This window comes from Gallinula chloropus (assembly GCF_964237585.1).
Source record: "Gallinula chloropus genome assembly, chromosome: 1".
Lineage (NCBI taxonomy): Eukaryota > Metazoa > Chordata > Aves > Gruiformes > Rallidae > Gallinula > Gallinula chloropus.
Genome location: NC_140085.1, coordinates 148,109,750 through 148,133,127, shown reverse-complemented (window position 1 = coordinate 148,133,127; position 23,378 = coordinate 148,109,750). Strand labels below are relative to the sequence as shown.

General features: G+C 45.2%; 1 protein-coding gene across 2 annotated transcripts in view; it reads right to left on the bottom strand.

Moving 5' to 3' along the window:
- SH3RF3 (SH3 domain containing ring finger 3) overlaps positions 1–23,378 on the bottom strand; it is a gene marked incomplete at its 5' end in the record, with an annotated part of 257,121 nt that overhangs the window by 81,788 nt on the left and 151,955 nt on the right. For both annotated transcript variants that reach the window (XM_084272921.1, XM_084272922.1), the window contains 2 exons: positions 2,938–3,033; positions 10,415–10,690. In XM_084272921.1, coding sequence (XP_084129047.1) covers positions 2,938–3,033; positions 10,415–10,690 — 372 coding nt within the window. The remainder of the gene's footprint in view (positions 1–2,937; positions 3,034–10,414; positions 10,691–23,378) is intronic.

Here is a 23,378-nt window from a genome sequence, read left to right as displayed (position 1 = left end):
GGTGAGTCCGCACCTCAACTGGTCCAGTTCTGGGCGCCTCACTTACAAGAAGGACATTGAGGTCCTGGAGCATGTCCAGAGAAGGGCAACCAGGCTGGTGAAGGGGCTCAAGAGTAATTCTTATAAGGAGTGGGGATTGTTTAGCCTGGAGAAGAGGAGGCTGAGGAGACACCTTATCACTGCCTACAATTACCTGAAAGGAGGTTGTAGAGAGGTGGGCAATGGTCTCTTCAGCCAGGTCACAGGAGATAAGACAAGGGGAAATGTCACAAAGCTGCACCAGGGCAGGGTCAGGTTAGATGTTAGGAAAAAATTTGAACATGAAACATGAAAGAGTCGTCAGGGCCTGGAACAGGCTGCCCAGGGAGGTGGTTGAGTCACCCTCCCTGGATGTGTTTAAAAGACAGGTAGATGAGGTACTTAGAGATAGGGTTTAGTAGAGGACAGATACAGTTGGACTCAATGATCTCAAAGGTCTTTTCCAACCTGGTCATTCTGTGATTCCTTCATGGCCACTCAGGATGTGCTAGTGCTTAGAGAACATTGGTGAGACACCATTGCACATGTTCTCAACAGGCTGGTCCTCTGAGCCTTCCAGCCCCTCACCCTATGAAAGCAGCAATTTAAGGAGCACAGATACCTAGGGGTGGGAGAGGGATCAGGATGCAGTAGGGTGCGTAGGCAGTGCAAGCGCTTATGGCCTGCTGGTGAAACTAGAGCTGGGGTAAGGTGGTTGGGTGCAGCGGTGTCTGGATGTGCAGAGGTCCCCAATTCACTCTTTCTGCAGCAGGACACATTTCCCAGGCAGGAGGAAGAGAAGGTGGAAAAAGGATGAAATCTGGGAGAAACCCCTCTCTCCCATTTAACCACAACACACTGAAAATGTCTTACACGTTCAGACTAGGAGAAAACCAGTCATTAACTTCGCGAGGCAGCTGGTTTCCTAATAACGGCTCCTACGCATTCTGGCTTTAATATTATTGTTCTTGTCAACTGTGGGAATGCAATGTATATTAATGGTGGTTTATTCCAAATTGGTCATTGTCGGAGTTAATAATTAGGTAGTCAGGCACTAATTATCTCTATTTTGTCTCAAATCATTAACTAAGAAATCTGGAGAAGTAATTTCAGAGGCAGGCATCAGAGCTGCACACAGCAGGAGGGGCTCCCTTATGGGCACAAGAGATGCTTCACTCTGCAGAGTGGTACCAGCCTATGCCTGGGAGCAGAGATTGGGTGATACTGCTCCCAGCAGCAGCCGCAGAGTGGCAGCACCTTGAAGAAATACATATATGTATGGTCCCTGTCTATACTTTGCACTCCTGGTACACTCATAGAATAGTTTAAGATCATCAAGTCCAACCATTAACTTGGCACTGCAATGTGCAACCACTAAACCAAGCACCACATCTACACATGACTCAACCACCTCCCTGGGCAGCCTGTTCCAGCACTTGAAAACCCTTTCAGTGGAGATTCTTTTCTTAATATCCCATCTAGACCTCCTCTTGTGCAACTTGAGACCATTGCCTCTCGTCCTTGGAGACTTGTTACTTGGGAGAAGAGACCAACACCCACCTGGCTACGACCTCCTTTCAGGTAGTTGTAAAGAGTGATAAGGTCTCCTCTCAGCTAGTCCTTATAAGACTTGTGCTCTAGACCCTTTCACAGCTTCATTGCTCTTCTTTGGACATAATCTAGCACCTCAATGGCCTTCATACATTGAGGAGTCCAAAATGGAACACAGTTCTCAAAGTGTGCCATCACCAGTGACAAGAACAGGGGGACGACCACACGATTTCTGATGCAAGTCTTCTTGGCAACCTGAGCACACTGCTAGGTCAACAACTAACATCCCCAGGTCCTCTTCTGCCAGGCAGCTTTCCAGCCACTTTTCCCCAAGCCTGTAGCCTAGCATGGGGTTGTGTTGACCCAAGTTGTAAGAACCAGCCTTTCCTGATTCCTCTGTAGAGCCTTTCTACCCTCAAGCAGACCAACACTCTCACACAACTTGGTCTAGTCTTCAAATTTACTGAGGGTGCACTTGCTCCCCTTGTCCAGAGTATTGATAAATATATCAAAGAGAACTGTCCTGGGGAACACCACTTGTGAGGGGTCACCAACTAGATTTAAATCCATTTACCACAACTCTTTGGGCTTGACCATCTAGCCAGTCTTTTAACCAGCAAAGTGTATGCCCATCCGAGTCATGACGAAGGAAGGTTCCCCAAAGGCATTACCTGGCACCTGGACAACAGAGCACCTCCAGTGAGACCATCACAGGCCACCACTGCTTGCTGCTGCTCCTGTCCCACAGAGCATCCAGCTGGATGGGCACCAGCAGGAAGGTGCACAACAGTGGGAAGAGGTGGTACAACAGGTCTGCTCAGAGGACATGAAGTCTCAGTATTTACTCTGAAACAAGCCTCCCATGGAAACGATTCCAATAAAAGTACTCAGGACAAGGACAGGTCCGGTGCATAGAGAATGAGAACCCTTGGGCACACAGTTGGAGCTGCTGAGCCATAGACACCCATAGAACCCCCCAAAGGTCTGTACTTTCAGAGCATGGTTGAGCCTGCACCACTGCTCCCCACCTGCTGGCAGCAGCTACTTCTCCTTACATGTGTGCAAGGTACCCCAACTACAATCATCCTCTCCCATTTTCCCTACGTACTATGGAGATCACACCAGAAACACTACATGGGAAGCCTTCAACAGTAGTTCAGGGCATACATTTTGCTGGACTCTTTAAAGTGAATCAAATGTATTCTCATGGTGCTTTAGGGGATGGCAACAAGAAATTCCATTTTCAGCTTTTCCAGTATAATTTTTCCTTCTCATTTTAGAATTTTAAATGTTGTCCTGCCCTTGTGGGCACCAGAAACCCCACGAGACATCAAGACCAGCACCCATCACCACCTGTGATAAACTTACCTCAACATAGAGGATAGGGAAAATGCCAATCTTGTCACCCAGCATTCCTTCTGCCCAGTTGTCATCCACCCTCCTTATGACGGTCAAAATTTCATCCTAAAATCAAAGATACACAAAATACATAATCAGGTATTTTTTTCAGTAGAAAGATGCCAGTTTTTAGTTACTCATGTGACAGCTAAGGGAAAGAGTAAGTGAGGTAAAACTGTCCCCCAAATCCTGGGCCAGCAGCATCCCTGGCCCAGCACTCCATGCCAGGCATCCCATCCAAAGTGCACTGAAGCACCCTGCAGACCGGTGCAGCTCATGCCAGCTGCCAGCAGCTCCTAAGGCCTGGACACAGTGGATGGGGATAGGTACTTCCTGGCTTCACTGCAGGAACAGGGAGAATGTTGGATGCCTCTAACCTTAGGGAGAAAACTCTGTAACATGAAGCTGCCCCTGTGCACCTGAGAGCCCACTGTGCTGTTTGGCTGCACCAGAAGAGAATTCAAAGGGAAGCACGAGTAGAGTACAGGTAGTCTTGGAAACACTTCTAGCAAGAAGTATAACATATAGAGCATGCTGTGCTCTGCAACCAGCCTACACTGCTGATGCACTAAATGTCAGTTTTCCTTTTAAAAAAAAAAATTAGGAAGTTCAAGTGCAAGCAGGTAAAAAGGCACGGATAACGGAATAAAGTTGCATTCAACTGTCCAAACAGCTTCAGTTTAGGTACAAGTTTTCTAAAACCAATGACATTTTAATATTATAGTTGATCTCAGGAACTTTACAAAAATGGCCTACAAAAATGGCCTTTCAAGAGGAGGGTCACAGAGGTGATCAGAGGGTCGGAGCATCTCTCCTGTGAAGACAGGCTGAGTGAGTTGGGATGGTTCAGAGAGAAGAGAAGGCTCCAGGGAGGCCTTATGGTGGCTTTCTAGTACCCAAAGGGGTCTACAGGAAAGCTGGGGAGGGGCTGTTTACCAGAGTATGGATGAGGGTTAATGACTTTAAACTAAAACAGAGTAGATTTAGAGTAGACATCAGGATGAAACTCTTCCCTGTGAGGGCAGTGAGGCCCTGGCACAGGCTGCCCAGAGAAGCTGTGGCTGTCCCCTCCCTGGCAGTGTTCAAGGCCAGGTTGGATGGGGCTTTGGGTAACCTGGGCTAGTGGAGGGTGTCCCTGCCCATGACAGGGGGGTGGAACTAGATGAGATCCATTCCAACCCAAATTGTTCTGTGATTCTGCGATTCTATCGAAAACTCAACTGAAGATTACAAAACAGGAGATTAAGTGAAGTACAAATAAGAATCATGCTGCTGAAAGTTTCTTTTGATAGAGTTAATACCTGTAACATCAGAAAAGCTCAGGGGATTAAAACCCCCTGAGTTTTCCCAGTTTGAGCTGCTCAACTTGTCAATGGACTTCTGCTCCCACCTCTGTCTGCTGGGGTTGCCATACTAAACCTGGCCTTGAGCCAGCTCCACTTACTACAAAGCCTACACAGCTCAGATCTGCTACAGCCAGAGGAAAGTAGTGTGCTGAGAGAAGCTGTGAAGTGAAGTTCGCAGAGATGCTGTTCTTTCTCTCATGGCATCTAATCTTCCTCGATTCCTGTGCAGCAATGTATAAAAAAGAAGAAAACATCTTCCTCCAGAAAAGTGAGACAGAGTTCCCTGCCATTCTCACTTAATTTTCACAGCTGACTGTAGGAAAATAAGAGCTACATATGGTCTATCACCCTCCATGTAACAAGCTATGCACATTAACTGGCCAGGGGAGGGGAGCTGTGTTTTTGCAGATACTTCTCACATGGTAAAAAACCCCCACACAAATTCCTGATCCAGGATGTCCAGACCATGGATTTGCGTTGATAGGAAATGACCTGAACAGTGATGTGATGTCCTTGGCAGTTTTTGAACATGTGCATTTTGAACACGTGCCCTCTGAAATAGTTTAAATGTTTTCTTTGAATTATTCATCTGAATGATCCATTAGGGGAAAGCTCAGAGAAAGAGCCACAGACTGAGTCCTTCAGCTATTTATTACAGCTGGAAGGATGCAAAAAGAATTTGTGCATTTAATTTCCTGAAGAAACAGATAGCACTCTCTTCCAAAGCCCTGTCTGCACAGACCATTTTTGATCTGTGTAAAAGAGCTGACAGTAATGCGTTTCTGCAAAGTTTCCACATGCTCTTACAAAACACCGATTATCATAAATTTAGAATCTAGGTAAAGGGGGGAAATGAGGAAAATACAAGACTGCATCTCTTCAAGGATCTGCTATGAGTGTTCCTACTTTCTGTATTTGTTCTGCTGTTTTCTTAAAAGACTTTTTTAAACACAGAAGTGTATTTGGTCTATGCTTTGGTCTATACTGTATGATATATATACATATGCAATATTATGCATGTATGTGCATGTATGAATGTGTGTATGTATACATATGCATATGTATGCACATACATGCATAAAATAAGAAATTAAGAAAAATCTTTTAAACTGTAAAACCCCAGATGTACTTGACTAGATGTTGTGCATTCCCATCCATAGAGTGGGGTGGAGGCAAGAAAAGTCCATCCTGCCTTGATTCTGCTCAAGGATGGGGCAAGGAATGGGTGACCTTTGAAGATCCTTTCCAACTTCACCTTCTATGGACCTATGAAATCAGGAAGCATTTCCACACACTGATTTTAGTTCAGCTCTGCCAAGTCTGGCTGTTGAATGTGGTCATGTATGAGCAATCAGAAAGCTGCACATCCCGAGATATGCTGACACTGAAAACATGTATCTTTGTGGGAGAGCAAAGTGCAAATCCTTGAGAATGCTTTCCATTACGGAATTCGTTTTCAGAAGGGTGTTGAAAATCTCCAGGAATTACAGCAAATCCTGAAACATCTTTTGAAATTCTTTATTAATATAAAATTTCTTTGAATCCACAGTCCACGACATCATTCTGTCCACTGGGCTGGTGAAAGCTTTGCCATGGACTATTTTAGTGCCTCAAATTAGTTGGATGGCCGTGCTACTTATAAATTCCTAGAAAGGTTCCCAAAAGGATCATGAATAGTAAAAGAGCTGCAGATCTCCTGGCACGCCACTTCAACTTTCTGAATCTCCCTATTTCACATGCACTAAATTAATTTCCAGGCAGCGTAAAGGAATCTGGGGCTCAAACCACATTTCAACAGACAACGGAATCCGGTGTAGTTTGACAAAGATACCTCACGCTCTTTTTATGCCTGTTGCTAAAGTCTCTAATTATTTGCTCTCTCCGACTTACTCGAGTCTCTCTCTGTCCATCAGGATGGGGCAGCCTCGTGAAGGGAATGTGGGACCTGCTGCTACAGTTTATAACCGTTATCAGAAAGGAAGTCAAAGATAAATCACTTGAAAAGCAGTCTGACTGATGGAGAAATGAACCCTTTTGCTGAGAAAACAGCACAAAATTGCGCCCAATAACAGTCATGATTCACAGCCTGATTTTTACTCTAGTCATTAATGGCCATTAACGAAGCGACAGAAAGCAGATGCGCCTGCTATTCTGCAGAGATAACAGCTCCATCCAGAGCACTGGGGAGATGTGAGCGATGGCAGGATGGCACCATGGTGCTTGGTGCGCCCCCCACCCACGCTTGCCAGCTGGTGTGAGGATCCCAGTGTCGCTGGCTTCCTCCAGGACAGTAACCGCAAACGCTGCTGGAATTGAGTGCTAAGGGGCTGGGACACCACTCTGCAGACAGGAACCCGTCTTGGATGTGCTGGCTCCAAGATTGACAGAGAATTCGTTAAATGCTGCTGTGGACTGGGAACAAAAGTGTTGAAAATGAAGGGGGAAAAATATTCAATGCGATTAAACTTTGATGAGCAACAAAGAACGGGAAACAGCTGATGCTACCTTGACAAGTTTTAGACTCATCTGTCACTGGGATTCAGCCTTTGGAAGGCCGTGTGAGCTCAAGCATGCTCACACACACAAAAAAAGTATGGGCTGAATTTGGGCTTTTTGAAGGCTGGAGTAACTACACAAATAGAGAAAAATGCTGTTACTGCAGATTTGCAGCACTGCAAATGGAAGCAGAGTCCTCTTGTGCAAAGCTTGTCCTGGAGAGTGTGTAGCCCAAGGGAGGATGGGTTATTTTTCAAAACAGAGGCAGCAAGAGCCCAGGCTCAACTGGGGTATCACATAAGGAAACACTGAAAGCCGAATTAAATGCGTGTATCTCAAAGGTGTGCAGTGAGACTCTGCAGGCCATATTCTGACTGCAACCACACTACTGAACATCAGAGGTAACACTTCTGAAGCTGCTGGAATTAATGTGATGGAAAGCTGACACAAGGCTGCAAGTCATAATTATGGAGAGCAGAACAACTGCTACCTGCCTGACTTGGCTGAACACTGCCAAATGCTGAGGAAAAACATGTTAAGGCGCAGATCCAGGATGTTTTCTCTTCTTGTTGCCACTACAGAGGAGGGAACAGTGTCGGGTCCTAATACTTCTGCACACTTTGGGATGAGGAGCTAGGGGAAGCAGTCTGCCTGGTGTAAGAGAATGACAGGTTGGAGCTTTGTTGCATTGGATACTCAAGACTGAGGTTTCTTTGTCCCTCACAGTTTTATACTTCTACATACAAAATTATTATATTAGATTTATGATTCTGTGATTTATCTTTTGCCTTTTGTCTGGAGAGTGTTGTGTCTACAGGAGATGAAAACGGGTAAGTGGCAGAAGCCCTCTGCAGCACTGCTCATGGAGATCAGTGTAAAGCAGACTTCATTTCCTTGCAATCCACCTCTGGAACAACAGGACATACTAATTTTGAAGAAAAAAACCCCACAACCTAGTAAGAGGAAACTCCAAATATCCTTCCTTTGTTTTCTTTTACTGCACTGACAGATATTCTGACTGCATGGTAACAAAGGGAATGGGAAAAAGCAAAGTCCACCCAAAAAGCAACAAAACAGTGATATAGAAGATCCCTATGTTTAATTTCTCTTCATGAGCTCCCTTTTCAGAGGAAAAGTCTTCTTTATTATAAGTTTAGAAGTAAAATCCAATTACAAGTGTCTGGTAGCATTAAATGAATCGCAGGACACAAACAGGTTATACTAGTTTGTATAAACTGTTTGTCGATGGAATCCCTCTGCCTGAAGAAAGACCAAATAGCACAAATGAAATTGAGATCAGGCCCAGCATCTTCAGATGCAAACTGAGACATTCAAATGATGAGTATCGCCCCGAGTGACAAATCACATCTACGGCAACGCGGTGCTCATGACTCTGTGCAGAGGAACTGACTGCATCAGCAGATGATCTAAAATCTGGGCTAAACAGGAACCTTCATCAGTGCAGGTGACAGCTAAAATTAGCATTGAGAAAACTGATGAAAACACGACGATAAAGTCCCGAGATGAAAAATAGATTATTCACTGTCAGGGTGAACAATAGGCAAGACATAAAAACAGTTACAAGGTGACAGAGTGTGTAGTGGAAGGAACTAAAGAAAAAAAACCAGCAGTAGAAGAGAAATCAAACCCCCTCGGGGAAAAGACAGTCATCATGGATAAAAGGATGCAGGCAGTAGCATGAGGGGCGAAGAAAAGGAAAACCTAGAGATTGAGAAAGTTATACAGCAGAAACAAATGCTCTGTGTGAGAATGACATTGGATAGCCAAGAAAATGAGAAGTATCAGCATACAAAGGGAGTTATTGCAAAGGAGGTGCACTAATACATGGCACCAAATGCATCAGACACAGAAGTGTTGAGGAAAGGACCTGCTCTAAGAAAATAGACCTCCAGCTGCCTGCCATACCTATTAGGTTTCTTAGACTGACCAAGCAATGAATACCTCAAGCAAGCAAGGAAGATTGCTTCCCAGAGAAGTCACCTTTGTACCTCTGGGCAAGCAGCGAGGAAAACGGCGTGCCAGCAAATATATTCTTTACTGACAGGATCTCAGAGGTAACTTCTGGCTAACTTTCTGTCAGCACACGGCTGCTGCTTCTTGCTAAGCAGCCCACTTTCTTGCAGAGATTCACAGCTCCAGGGAGGCTGGATAGTCACAGGGCTTGCAGTGTTTGCAATCAAACACTTCGCTTGCTATGGAGCAAAAAGTGCTTACAAATCTTTTGTTAAATAAATATGAGAAAGTACACACTCTAGGAAATTGTGCTCTGCCCAGCAACGTTGCACAAGTGAAAAAGATGTTACGTTCGGTGAGAAAATTATATGCTGCAAATAATTCATTCAGCTATAATAAGTAGCCTCAAAAGAGGAGGTCAGTAAAATCCTAGCGAAGGATATTTTTATCATCTATTTCATATTCATTTCCAGCATAACTGTTATTACTTTATGTGATACTATAACAACTGCAGACAGCTGAAATAAAACAGAAAATGACAATGAACAGGTTCTCCATGGCATTCAGATCCATAAATTAACATTAGGGGATATGCTTTATTTTACTGTGGATTTCTTGATATCCGTGAAGCCCATCTAAGGTCAACATAAATTGCTAGGGAGGGGGAGACAGAAAGCAGGTGGGGAGGAGGGGGAGAAAGGGAAAACGTGACAGTTTAAATCTAAAGAAAATTACAGTATCTCAGTGTTCTCTCATTCCAAATGGAATTTATTAAACATTTTGGTTTTAAGAAAACAAAGCCTTTTTTTCTTCTTTTTTAATGTCTGCTTTTTAATGTCTTTATGTTCCTAAAATAGGAAATACTGTGATATATGATGATAGTGTATTCCAAATGCTATTTGGTGCATGGTATGAAGCAATATGCATTTTGAAGCTGAATGGCATTTTAAAACATCAGAACATCTGATTCAATAAGGAAGATTAAAAGACACATTTCCATTAGGTTTTTTTCTGAAACGGAGTCGGTCTTGCAGAACATTTCAATGCAGATGAAATGCATGCTTCTTAGACAGAAAAAGGTTCTTAAGAAAGCCAGTTCTACTTCTTAAGTTTCATCAGCCTTGCTATACATGGCAAGATTTGCCTCACTTTAGACACAATGTCTCCTTTAGACACAACGGGAGCAATTTCCCAATGATGCCAAAACGGGGCTTGCCCCAAGGGGAGGCTTTACACCCATGACCAGCATGGGGGACATTGGAGGGCCACCAAGCAGACTCTACCTCTGTGGGGAGAAGGATTTACAAGTTGGGAGAAGTCAGTGTCCTTGAGCATGTTACATGAAGGGACGTCCCACTTCATAAAGGACATTTGGGCCCCATCAGCCTGCACCCACTAGGCTGCCTGAGCTCAAGGACTTTCATTTTCTTATGCAAGAAACCAGTTGAAAGAAACAAATGGAGTGCAGGGGGTTTGCCCAGGGAGGACAGCCAGATGTCCCACTGGTCCCAGCACCACTGTGCTCCGGGCTGGGCTGCCAGTGTCCCACATTTCCCATCAGTCCCCATGATAGAAGCTTTCCAAACTTCTTTTTTTTTTTTAATAAAAAAAAGAAAACACTATTTCTCTACCTTGGTGAAGGTCAGGCAATCCTTGTCTTGATCTTTATCCTTTATTTCAAAGTCGTAAAGTGCTTTGCCCTGAGGTGGAGCTTGCGGGAGGGGCTTGATACACTGGATGTAGCTGGCGGGGAAGAAGCCATGGTTCCCATTGAGCTCCCCATGGTACCAGTTCTCGTCCACCTTCCGTCGCAGTATGATGATGTCCCCCTTGTTGAACTTGAGGTCACCAGGCTCTTTTCCCTCATATGTGTAGAGAGCTTTGCCATAGGGAAGCTGAGAAACACTCTGGGGAAACAAAATAGGCAACATCTTTAAATAAACTCAAGCCAGCCCAGATTTCCTTCTGAAAGTCACTTTCGGCTAGAAGCAAGCCAATTGTCCACGACCCAATTGCCCCAACGACTGTAGCTGGCTGCCACGTAATGCTATACTCTGGATCTTACAGGAAAACTAGGATGCATGTGATGGTAAGACTATGAAGACAAATGTATTACATCAGAGCAGGCACTGCAGTTCTCTTGAAGCTCATCTGGAACCTGCAGTACCTCTTATACCTTCAAGCAGCATCTGTTAATTCGCAAAATATCCAATGCAAGCAGAACTATGTGTTTAACCAAGTAAAGCTTAACATGCCTAAAGGTAAAGTATCAAGACATGTTGACCTTCAGGGCTGCTTTGGTTTCTGAGCCTCAGAAGATAAACAAAACAAAACAAGCCTGAAGATTCACGTGGTTCTAAGAGCTGGCAAGTTGAAAATTTTTCATTGTGCTTGTTTGAGAAACTCCAAATATTTTTGAGTCTGAAGCCTTTAGTTTAGCTTTTGATTCTATAACCAAATACTCTTTACTTCTTTCAGAATCCCCAAATCTCAGGCTGCTCGCTGAGGGCTACTGTAAACAGTTCTAATATTCTTTGTTGCTTCTGAATTAGGGTCCCTGTGGAAAAGCGGAACAGGCAGCACACCGCAAATCTTTCCTTTAGAACTAAAGAGAGCTCTGAGGTTTCAAGCTAATTAAAAGAAAGAAACAAACTAAAAAAAACCCCAAACCACAGCACAAGAGCAAAAAAAGCCTAAAAAGTTAATAGTTTGGTGTGATAGAAAAGAGAATCCTATTTGATGAAAACTACTTAGTTGTGAAGATTTCTTCCCAAAGTTCCACTTTAACCTAGTGCAAGATTGCCTCACCCAGGCTGCGACCGCATGGGCAAATTTTTTGGTGGAAGTATCAGTTAATGCAGCATTTGCCCTCCATGGATCCCCTTCTCCTGAATCCTAAAGAGCTGGTGGTAACTGTGCTGGGCACAGCTGCTGGCTGCTTTGGTCCTGTAATAGCTCTTTCAGAATCACAGAAAGATTAGGTTGGAAAAGACCTTTGAGATCATTGAATCCAACCGTATCTGTCCTCTACTAAGCCCTATCCCTATGTAACTCATCTATCCATCTTTTAAACACATCCAGGGATGGTGACTCAACCACCTCCCTGGGCAGCCTGTTCCAGGCCCTGACAACTCTTTCAGTGAAGAACTTTTTCCTAACATCTAATCTGACCCTGCCCTGGCACAGCTCTGTGCCATTTCCCCTTGTCCTGTCTCCTGTCACCTGGCTGAAGAGACCATCACCCACCTCTCTACAACCTCCTTTCAGGTAATTGTAGGCAGTGATAAGGTGTCTCCTCAGCCTTCTCTTCTCCAGGCTAAACATCCCCAGCTCCTTCAGCTGTTCCTCGTAAGTTTGCCCTCCAGCCCTTTTACCAGCCTGGTTGCCCTTCTCTGGACTCCCTCGAGGATCTCAATTTCCTTACAGTGAGGGGCCCAGAACTGGACACAGCACTCAAGGTGTCGCCTCAACCAATGCTGAGTACAGGGGCACAGTCACCTCCCTAGACCTACTGGCCACGCTATTTCTCATACAAGCCAAAATGCCATTTGCCTTCTTGGCCACCTAAGCACACTGCTGGCTCATATTCAGTCAGCAGTCACCCAACACATCCAGGTCCTTCCCTGCCTGGCAGCTGTCTAGTCACTCTGCCCCAAGCCTTTAACCCATACTGGGGACAAAAGGTGTATCGCTGTATTATCCTATGACATTCTGTATTTTATTTAGCATGAGCTAAGACTCAGCTTGCAAGCCTCAGCCCAGATGCATAGCAGCATGTACCACAGGGGTTGTTAAAGGGATCTTGTAATGTCAACCTTTCACAAGATCTTTTTTTTCCAGAGTTGTATTTATAAAAATTACCCATTTTCTGTTGCATACATGTGCCAGCCTGTTCCCTGCTCCGGATGCAGGTTGGCAATGTCCTATAGGGCCAATATGTAAAAGTATGTTTAATAAAATGCCCTGGTATTCCCCTAGGGTGTTTCTTATGGCTGTACTTTAGGGTGATGTTCCTGTGCGAAAGGAGTGCACTCTCATGGCTTGCTGCAGGGAGAAGATGGAGTGGCCAAACAGAAACCCTCCATTTCCTCACCCCAGCCAGAAAATGAGATGCTGGGACGACTTTTCAGAGTATTTGTTTAAGCAACAAGCAGAGGCATTTTTCAATCCCGACGGGTGCATTAAATGGACCTGCTCTGGCAGGGCAGGTTTTATGCTCTTACACCTGCACCTTTCAGCAGGAGGAGGAGAAGCACCAGCCCGCTGCCTGCGCTGCCTGCCAGCACAGCCTCCTCCGGCTGCTTCTGGGTGCCAGATGGTCGCTGCGGCAGGCAGATACCACGCTGTTCAAAAAGTAAGTTTCTTGAGTGCACCTTCACACACAGGCGTTAACTTACTCATTTTATTAGGAAAGGCTTAAGTAGCTGTGCAGGTCTGGGGAAGCATGTGCAGCAGATCTCCGTGCCTACACCACACAGCGGAGGAGGCAAACAGGCATAGCTCTATGGAGAGCTATCCGTGTTGGCCGGACGGGGATTTAATTTCATTCAGATGTGTCCCCAGTTCTCAGTTTTCTCATTACTGATTTACAGCTCCCCTCTTTTTCTCTGTATTCTTTAGGGTTTTGCTGTACCTGAGCGGCGGTATCCAGTTAAAGACTCACTTTAAAAAGAACTCCCCCCCAAAAAACCCCAAACAAAACCCCAACATCAAAAGAGGAAAGAAAATCAACAACCAGCTAAAAAGTGTACATCAGTCTCTGCCAAAACAGTGGCAGCATCCTACTGATATTTTTCTCTCTGCCAGGACACTTATTTCCCTCGACACCAAAACTTTGCCCAGCATTTTAAAGATTAAGCCTATGACACCACCACACTCCTGAGGCAAGGCATGGATTGCATTACCTGTTTGAAACTAGAAAACAAACAAAAAAATAAAAGCTGAAAGACCAAGGGGCCTTGTAGTAATTTAGAAAGAAAAGATTCATTACTTTTAACTCATGCTGGGAGAAGACACTTTATCAAATGTGGCGTTAAAACTTCTGCCAGGTGCACACCAAAGAGCTGCTGATCCAGGCACAGGCCTGGCAAGCACGCTCCTGACCACTTACCCTAGACGGGGCCTTCCTATTCCCAGGGTCTATGTAGCAATTCAAGGTAGGATCACTTTACTTTTTAACCCCTTTCTCTTCCTAAGCCTTGTTTCACTGTGTTAAAAGTGAACGGCCCCCAGAGCTACAGAAAAAGAAACTGGATTTTATTCAGTCTTACACATCATCAGTTAAATTCTTATGAAACGTATGCTGTGCTTTTATTACTGATTAATTGAGCTGGCTAGAAGGTGATTCGGGTGCCTGTTTGTACCTAACTTGACAAAAATGCAAACTTCTAAGCAAAACCAAACAAGCTGCTAACTTGTTTTAATTTTAATTCTGGCATGGTTTTATTTGGAGACGCTAATGTGGCACCCCAGGGAATTTGCAGTGTAGGTGCTTCTGTTTCTATTCTCTTTTATGGGCTTAGTTATGGACCAGCTCACCTGGGCACTGCCCTCCAGAGAGGACATGTGCACGACAGACTTAAACTACAACTTCCAGTGGAAAGGCGCTTCGAAAATAAAGTATTTCAATTACAGCTTACAGCTTTTTTCTAACTTTGAGCCACAGCTTTTCAACTAAAAAGTCAGTGGAGGCTTTTTTTTTAATTAATATGTTGTTTAGTGGAAAGACAACCTCCTATCAAAAAGAATTTTGGAACTGAGACATCTCCCAGCTTTTCTGCAAGGCTAGAAGTGCCCGTCTGGATTTAAGAACCCCAGATAAAACTTGAATTTTCTGTAGCCCAAAGAGAGGTAAAGAAGTAAACAAAGTAAACTCTTTTCAAATACAATGACTTTTCCCATATAAAGCTTGAAGTTTCCACTCCAGTTGACCAAAGAAATTCACTATCACAAATAAAAAAAAAACCCAAACCCAAACCCAAACAAAACAAACCCAAACCAAAATAAACTCTTGAAGCTTTTTTGGTGATATTTTCTGCCCAAAAGGTCCAGCTTTTAGTGTATTTTCAGTGACCAGATTATATTAATGAATCCTGGTCCCTAAGAAGTAGATTTTGGGAAGTTTCCAACTATTGTTCCTACTTGTGGTTAATCTGTAAGTGAGAAGCAATTCAGAAAGCTCCTCTTAACCGCACCTCAAAGGAAGGACCATTAAGCATATTTTACAAATAGAAGAAAAATGATCACTGCTGCTCTTTGCTACTTGTAATGTCACTCCCCATCAACAGCTATGTGATTCTTAGAAAGCTTCCTATGATCCTACATATCTATAATCTTTGCTTAATCTTTGTGCAGTGCAATTCTGGTCTAATGACCCCCCGCTTTCTTCACTTGGCTACCCCAAATCAAAAGCAAGGGCATCGACCAGGACTGACCTCTAACTCACATGCAAACCCCCCAAGACCTGACAGGGATCACACTCTTCCCATTTTCTGTTGAAAGTCTCTGCCCTCCACCCTGTTCTATGATCCCTGAGCTCCTTCTTCTGTGCGATGGCATTTCAGTCAGACTCCAACACCTTCAGCATGCCTGGGTGGTCCTTCTTGCAATATCTTCTAAGCTAAAACAGTGTTGTCTGAGGGATCAGACTAAAGAAAAGCAGAGACAGGTAATGGTTTTGGTGGAGGCCTGTGATAAGCACCTAGAGATGTTCTTCAAGCAACTACAGGAGTGCTTACACCTTCCTCCGGTTAGCATAGCTAACTGCTCAGCTGGTCCTGTGCCGGGCTCTGCAGCAACAGCCAGTGGACACAACTGAGCCACTGCACTACCCCCTCCCCATCCACTTCATCCTCTGCTTCTCAGCTGAACCTCCTCTTCAGCCGCGCTCCCATCTCAGGGTCCTCAGCAATGCTGTGTCCCAGGAGGGAAACTCCTTTTCCCAGCCTGGCCCCAGCAGCATCGTGCTGCTCCTCATCCCATGGCACCCAGCTCTACAATAGCCACCCCTGCAGCTGGGAGAAAACATGGGAGCAGCCTAGCTCCCCTGTGAGGAACTTTTTGGACACCACCGCCCCACCATCTCCCACCAAGTCAGCTCTTGACCTGTGCCTCCACTTGGATGGATGCCCACCATCACCTTCCTCCCAGCTGCCACGGAATCTGGTTGGGCACAGTGCAATGCAGGTGGCTGCAAAATTGAATCTGTACTGTATCTAGAAATCGATTTGCCCTGTTGATTTATTGTTAGGCTAACTGGAATTCAGCTACGATGTGTATAAAATTTCAAAACTCCATGTGGGTGTGTGTAGAAATAAAGAATGTAAGAAAGAAAGGAAGGAAGGAAGGGATGAAGTCACAGTCAATGGCAACGGCCAGCTTCTTTTTCCTGCCAGTAAACGCACGTTGGCACGATGCTGAATGCTGCCAAAGGTTTCTTTTCTATTTCAGCAATCAATACTGACGTAAAAGCCTGAAGCGTTAATATGCTGAATCCCCCCCTCTTGCAGAAGACTTAATGATATGTTGGCAACTCAATCATTCTGCATTTGTGTTTCAGCAATGTCAAATGGCAGCAGTTAAGCAGAAACCTGCTGGCAAATTGACAAACAACAGCCATGAAGCAATTAAGTGGCAATGCTGGAGAATTTTTCATTACGTATCCTGAAGAACAAAAGGAAGGGAAAAAAAGCCCGAACATGCTTGTTTCCTATAAATTCTCCCAGTAGAAACCCTTGGAGAGCATAAGCTGCACAGGTAGAACAGGCCTTAAGTTTTCAAAAGTCATGGAAAAGAACCATTTTGCCAATATGCTCGAAAGCAACGCAAACTCCAGTGTGGGGCAAAGCCTGACAGCTTCTGCATGCCACGCTTGATGCTTGCCCCAAGTAGAGTGTGGGTGCCTACAAAACATGCTTGGCCTACTTCAGGCTATTTAGGAAGTGAAAATAAAAGCTTCCCCTTGCAACGGGTTTTTCTTGAGAGAGCAAACTAGGCCTGGATGTCTATGATGAGTGTCACTTCACTTTCTGTGTCTGTGCACAACTAGGGAGGCTGGCCAAAATCGTCAGAGAGGCTGGAGGGATTTGCTAGCTGACAAACACACAGGAGGAAAGACCAATATCATTCCTTGACATCAGAACATTATAAGAACTCAAAAATAACATACAAAAAGGCAAGGCTTCCAGCTACAAAACCCAGACAAAAATGTTACGACCCAGCCCTTCACTCAAACTAAGTTTGCATTCTGAATCCTGAAACCCAAGAAGCCTCTTGAGACTCCAGCTCCTCTCTGCCACAGCAGAGCAGAAAAAACAAGTTGTTTCTACCGTGTGAAAGTCACATTAATGCTGCAGGGAAACCTCCCTCACCCAGGCTCGTGCCTTGTGCAGCTCAAGCAGTGCAAAGAAGGGAAACCCCAGCCCAAGCTCCAAGGGATTCCCCTGCAGGCGGGGACCACCCCCACCCCACATCCACCCCCCCATCCCCAAGAGGCAGGTGTGACACTGCCGGCCCAGTGGGACAGCACCTGAACCAGAACCCTGTTTCAGGGTGAAAGAATGGGGGAAATGCAAAAGGTGGAGGAGTTTTTAACTCCTCCTTCCTTCTACTTCACAGGTCTTGTTCATAGTCAGAGCTGGAGGTGAAGCAGGAATGGATGAAGCCCAAGAGTTGCTGGGAGAGGCTGGTAAGACCACTACCAGGCTTGTTTTGGTTATGGGTGTTTTTAGACTATATTGAAGACATTTTAGCAAAGCACATTAGGATGTTGCTTGTTTCAGTTCTTCACATTTCTCCATCATCTCCTTATCTCCCATTCTGCAAATAGACATCGGAAGAGTCTGTTCCCCTGAATGAATCAATGCATACACACTTATCTCCACAAGGTACCACCAAGTGGAAACACACAAAGCAAATAAAAAATTAATAAAGAAGAAAAGAAAGGAAAAAAACCCCATGAAAATCATTCACATCTCAGTGGTAAACTATAATTAAACACAAACCACTACTGTAAGGCATAAATAATAATTAAAACACATATTGTTAATTTTTTGCCTCATTACTCTGAAGCATCACACAAATCTCCCGGCCTGTGCAAGAAAAGATTTGGTGGTGACGCATGGGACTGCGTTTAGGCCTTCCACCTCATAGGAAGCTCCCCACGAGCAGGCTGGGAATCACTTCAGCATACGTTTTCCTGCCACCCGTGACAGCTTTGCAGGAATCGGAGCAGCTGTGATGGAGAGGACAGGGGTTGTGTGGTGGAGCATCTATCAGCAGGACTGCTAAGGAGGAGATGGGGTCCTCCCAGTTAGTAACCGTGATAGGCCCAAGAAACAACTTGGTCATGATGGCAGTGACAGCCTTGTCTGCTGGGCTTGGTGAGAGCATTTCACTTAAACCAATAGTGGCACCTAAAATACAACTCTTCTCAGTTAACCAGAGGGAGCATTTGTACCTTCAATGAACTGGAGAAACAAGGGGCTGGGACAGACTTCAGCCAGTGCTGGTATAACCAACGTACACCCCACAAGACCTGTGAACTGCAACGTTTTAAGCAGTTTCTGTCAAGAGGAACGTTCAAGATGACAGGTCATAAATCATCATTATATCTCACAGCAAAAACTCTTAAAAAGTGGTTTGTCTTCCACGTAAAATGGTTTGTCTTATGAACATTCAGAAGAACAATCGCCCCTGGGTCGCCTGGCTTGACAAACCATGACAGTGGCACTGCAGCTTTTGCTTCCATGGAAAGCTAGTAATAGAAAAATTGTTCAAAAAGAATCTAATTTTGCACATAGTAGCAAAGGCAAAAACCAGCAGTGTGGTATTAGTTAACTGTGTGAACCATCAGTAAGAGCCTGAAAAAATCCAGTCTGCAGGTACAACCTCTTTAAAATCAGCTTTGAGAACAAAGTAGTTAAGTTTACAATAGAAATGCCACCATGAAGAATGGAAACCGAACCCTGGAACGTGTCATGCTTATTTATAGTGCTTTATAAGTAGTTATTAATCACAATAAAAGTAAAACTTATTAACTAAAGTTTTGCTGTTTTATTTAACTTGGACATAATGGTTAGACCCTGTCCTAGCTGATGGTGCTGTGGAGGGCTGCAGTCCTTGTGACACCTGAGGACACGTGCAGTTAATGCACACTTGAGCTATGCACAGGGACTACTAGGACTAGGAGGTGAAAAGCCTTTCTGAAACTGTTTAGAAGTAATAGGAGGCCTTGGGAACACTATCAATGTTACCAAGAGGTGGTCTTTGTACATGGAGAGGCAGTGCCCAAACAGTTTAGGAGCTTACCTGCCATTTCCCAAAGCGACTACTGCAATTAGTGTTGAAGATGCCACGTGAAATGCTCAGCAGAACAAGACAAAAGGAACGTGAGCAGGTACAGCACCGTTCCAGCAAGTCAGTGTTGCTCCCCAAAGAATGGGGAACAATGATGTTCATCACCTCAGAACAGCAAAGGATGTTTTTAAACTCCTTCAGTGATGGGCAAATGGAATACAAACTGCTTTTTAAAGAGAAAAGAATCTCCCAGGGTTATTCTGTAGTTAGTGGCCAACAGGCCCAACGTGCATTTCACCTTACAAGGTCCATCTTCACATGTACCAAAACTGACATGTTTCAAACTTTCCCTCGGCAAATGCAGACAATGCCTGCAGCACAGCTGGGAAAGAAAGAGCAGGTTGTCTGCCACGCAGCTTGTCACATGGGCATGTTTGGGGTTCTCTGCTTTATCAGAATGAAAGCTTCATTTTAGAGGGCAGCACCATTTCTTGCAGAAAGTTTAAAAACTCAAATGCAAGAATGTCCCAGGCCCAAGCTGCAAGGGATTCCCCTGCAGGCGGGGACCACCCCCACCCCTCCACACACACTCCCCTCCCCTTGCTCAAGAGGCAGGTGTGACGCTGCCGGCCCAGTGGGACAGCACGTGATCCCAAACCCTGTTTCAGGGTGAAAGAATGGGGGAAATGCAAAAGGTGGAGGAGTTTTTAACTCCTCCTTCCTTCTACTTCACAGGTCTTGTTCATAGTCAGAGCTAGAGGTGAAGCAGGAAAGGATGAAGCCCAAGAGCTGCTGGGAGAGGCTGGTAAGACCACTACCAGGCTTGTTTTGGTTATGGGTGTTTTTAGACTATACTTAAGACATTTTAGCAAAGCACATTGGAATGTTGCTGCTTGTAGTTCTTCACATTTCTTCTGAATCCGTAACCGGAGCTACAACAGCTTCACAGCTTCTGCGCATCTCACGTGGCTTCAGCCCCGCTCTCGGCAGCCATCACTATTTAGGCATTCAAAGATCTCCTTTTCATAGTAACAAGGTGTTTCAAACAAAGTAGTCTCAAACTGCAGGCCCTGCTATTTAACAGCACATAGCTGCCAGGGCCAGGTTGGATTTCTAGCGGGGAATGTGCAGCTACCACTGCCCAGAGAAATGGGTGGGTAACACCAGCCTGCTGTTTAGCTGTGTCAGCACAGAGTCCCTCAGGTTCTGCGCAACCTGAAGCCTTCCAGACTCTCTGCTCTTTAGTCAGTGGCACTGTCATGCGCTGCTGGCATTGTAGGTCAAATTCTGCTTTCAATTAAACTGCTTTAATCCAGTTAATCTTGATGAAGTGGCATGGTTGTATAGAGAATTCCTATAAGATATAGAGTTTTATCTTACAAGTAATCTCATCTGAAACAAAGCTGAATGGCTGGCAGCCTCTAGCAAGGAAAATATCTAGCGATTTCTCATGTGCTGGCCACAGCCTTTACAAAGCCTAGGTATGCTCTGAGAATCTGTCCTTTTGGGCAGAAACTAGTCACTGGATCCTAAGGGCTAAATATTTCCCTAATAATCCTGTGCAGATGTCCTGCTGAAAGGACCAGCTGCTGCACACAGGCATCTCATAGCAGAAGGTGAAATGTCCCAACCAAGAGCTGCGAGCACTTAGAAGCACAGAATCATAAAATCAGAAAATGGTTTGGGTTGTCTAACCACCTGCAATGAGCAGGGACATCTTTAACTAGATCAGGCTGCTCAGAGCCCTGTCCAACCCGACCTTGAGGGATGGGGCATTTGCCATCACTTTGGTCAACCCACTCCAGTTTTTCACCACCCTCACTGTAAAAATTACTTCCTTTTATCTAGTCCACATCTACCTTTTTTTTTAGTTTAAAACTGTCAACCTTTGTGCTGTCAGAACAGGCTCTGCTAAAAGGTTTTTCCCCATTTTTGCCCAGGGAGGTGGTTGAGTCACCATCCCTGGATGTGTTCAAAAAAAGGTTAGATGAGGTACTTAGGGATATGGTTTAACATAGGATGGGAATGGTTGGACTCGATGATCTTCAAAGGTCTCTTCCAACCTTGTGATTCTGTGATTCTGTGATCTTTCTTACAGACCACCTTTAGGTACGGTCAGGCATGGAGCAAGGTCTCCCCAGAGCCTTCTCCACGCTGAACAACCCCATCTCTCAGCCTCTCTTCACAGGAGAGGTGCTCCAACCCTTTGATCATTTTCATGGTCCTCCTCCGGACTTGCTCCAACAGCTCCATGTCCTTCTTGTGCTGAGGATCCTAGAGCTGGACGCAGTACTCCATGTGGGATATCATGAGAGCAAAGTTGAGGGCCAGAATAACCTCCCTCAACCGGCTGGCCGTGCTCATTTTGTCTGGCTTCTAACCCATGTATGCAGCGTGGCTTCATGAGAAACCACCAGACGAAATGCACCTTGACTGCCTGCCTTGCAAAGGTGAGAGTCACCCAGCACATCCTGAGCGAGGGCTTCAGGAACCGGCTGTGGGTTAATCAGAAGGAAACAAGTAACAGGAAGAAAACATCTGCTGCTGCAGCTTCAACGGGCAGCCTCACTGCGCCGTGCTCCTTGAGCAGCTGAAGGAAGACAACAAGGTCTGTCACATTCAGAACGCCCCAGCCACAGATAGAGAGACACACTATAAAGCCAATGGGAGCTCCCATGAGGTTATGGGGAAACACAGTCCAAAACCTTATATTTGAGACGCCATGGCCTCATATTTTAGGTTGCCTCGTGTTCTCCCTTCAAAATTTGTCTCAAGGTCTTTAAATAAACATGAAATTTCTCCCTGATTACTCCCCAGACAGCGCCGCTTCGGTCAGGACCACAACCTGGTTTTCCCAGTCGCCTGCCAGGACCCAGCCCTCCCTCATTTTTTTGGTAAAAGAAGCCAGTGAAGTCAGCCCGCTGTGCAATTTTGAGCGCCTTGTGTTTTTTCAGGCTCCCTCACCTCTACAATGGCAGCATTTACAGCCCTGGAATTTTACACAATTCTTTAAGCTGTAGGTCATGGCAAGGAAAAAAGAACATATTGGGGAAAATGCTAAAAAGAAGTACTGCATGATCTCCGCTCTAACTGCTTCATTTGATCTTTCCTGGTGGAAGCTGACAAAGCACGGGACAGCTTACATTTTCCAGCGGCGCCTTTGTAACTCTGCCACCCAGCCCGATACCTTCGGTTTGCTTTCCAGCCTTTCCACATCTTTCTTCTCAACTCCTTGCCTTGTGACTCAAGCGTTTCCTTAGCAGAATCCCTCTCCCACCCCTGCCTCAGAAAGGGCTTTACGGTCCAGTTCTGCTACAACTCACCAGAGCTGGGGTTCCTCCTGGCAGACACCAGGCAGGTCACAGCTCAGAGGTCCCACTCCCAGACCCTGCTCTGCTGAGACTTTTCTGTTTTTCTCTCAGAAGGACCGCAGTGAGGGCAGAGGGGTAAAGGAAGGGGCTGGAGAAGAAGCTGCCCCAAAAATGGAGTGGGCAGCTGTATTTACCATCTGGCGAAGCTCCCAGAGCTCAATAGAGGGAGCCCCACTCCGGCAAATCTTGCCGGGATTGCTCCGGGTGGAGAAGAGACTTCTTTTGGGTTGTTTTTTTTTTTTTTTTAACATAAATAAAAGCACACCAGGAAAATATTTCTCTTCTCTTCCTCTCTCCCTTCACGCAAACGTTAACTTAACGCTTGTTCAAAAACTTCTCTCATCATTTCAATCATTGAGAATCAAGGAAATCAGCGGCTGAAACAACACAAGACGCTTTGGCAGCCTCAGCTCACAGGCTACAGCATCCAAACAAAACAGCCCAGAAAAATTTAAAAACGAAGGAATTTTTACATTTATCTTTCTGAGGCAACATAGGGTTGTTCAAGGACCATGTTGGGATGGTTACTCTTTACAGAAACCCACATTTGCTGAGGGGCTGAGCGATGTCTCTGAGGGTATTGGTCTGAAGGGTGAAATGGTGGTTTTACAGGGGAGGGAGCAGGGCTGCTGCCAGGGTTTCCAGGGAGTATCAGAGAGGCAGTAGAAGACAAATGACTGTGAAGACCCTCTGATACGGGAATGGGATGAAAAAGTGCCTGCCCAAAGAGCCTGCCTGGCTAGCAGTGAGGGTGGCAGGGCGGCTTGTGAACTGTGATGGGTGAATAGATGAGGTATGAGAAGGTAGCCTTCATTCTTATTTCTGACGAAGGGGAGCACCTGAAAAGCCCTTTTAAAACCTAACACTTCTGTAAGAGACAGTGTTCAATTTGCTTACCCTATTTTTACCACACGCTTTGGGATAGTTA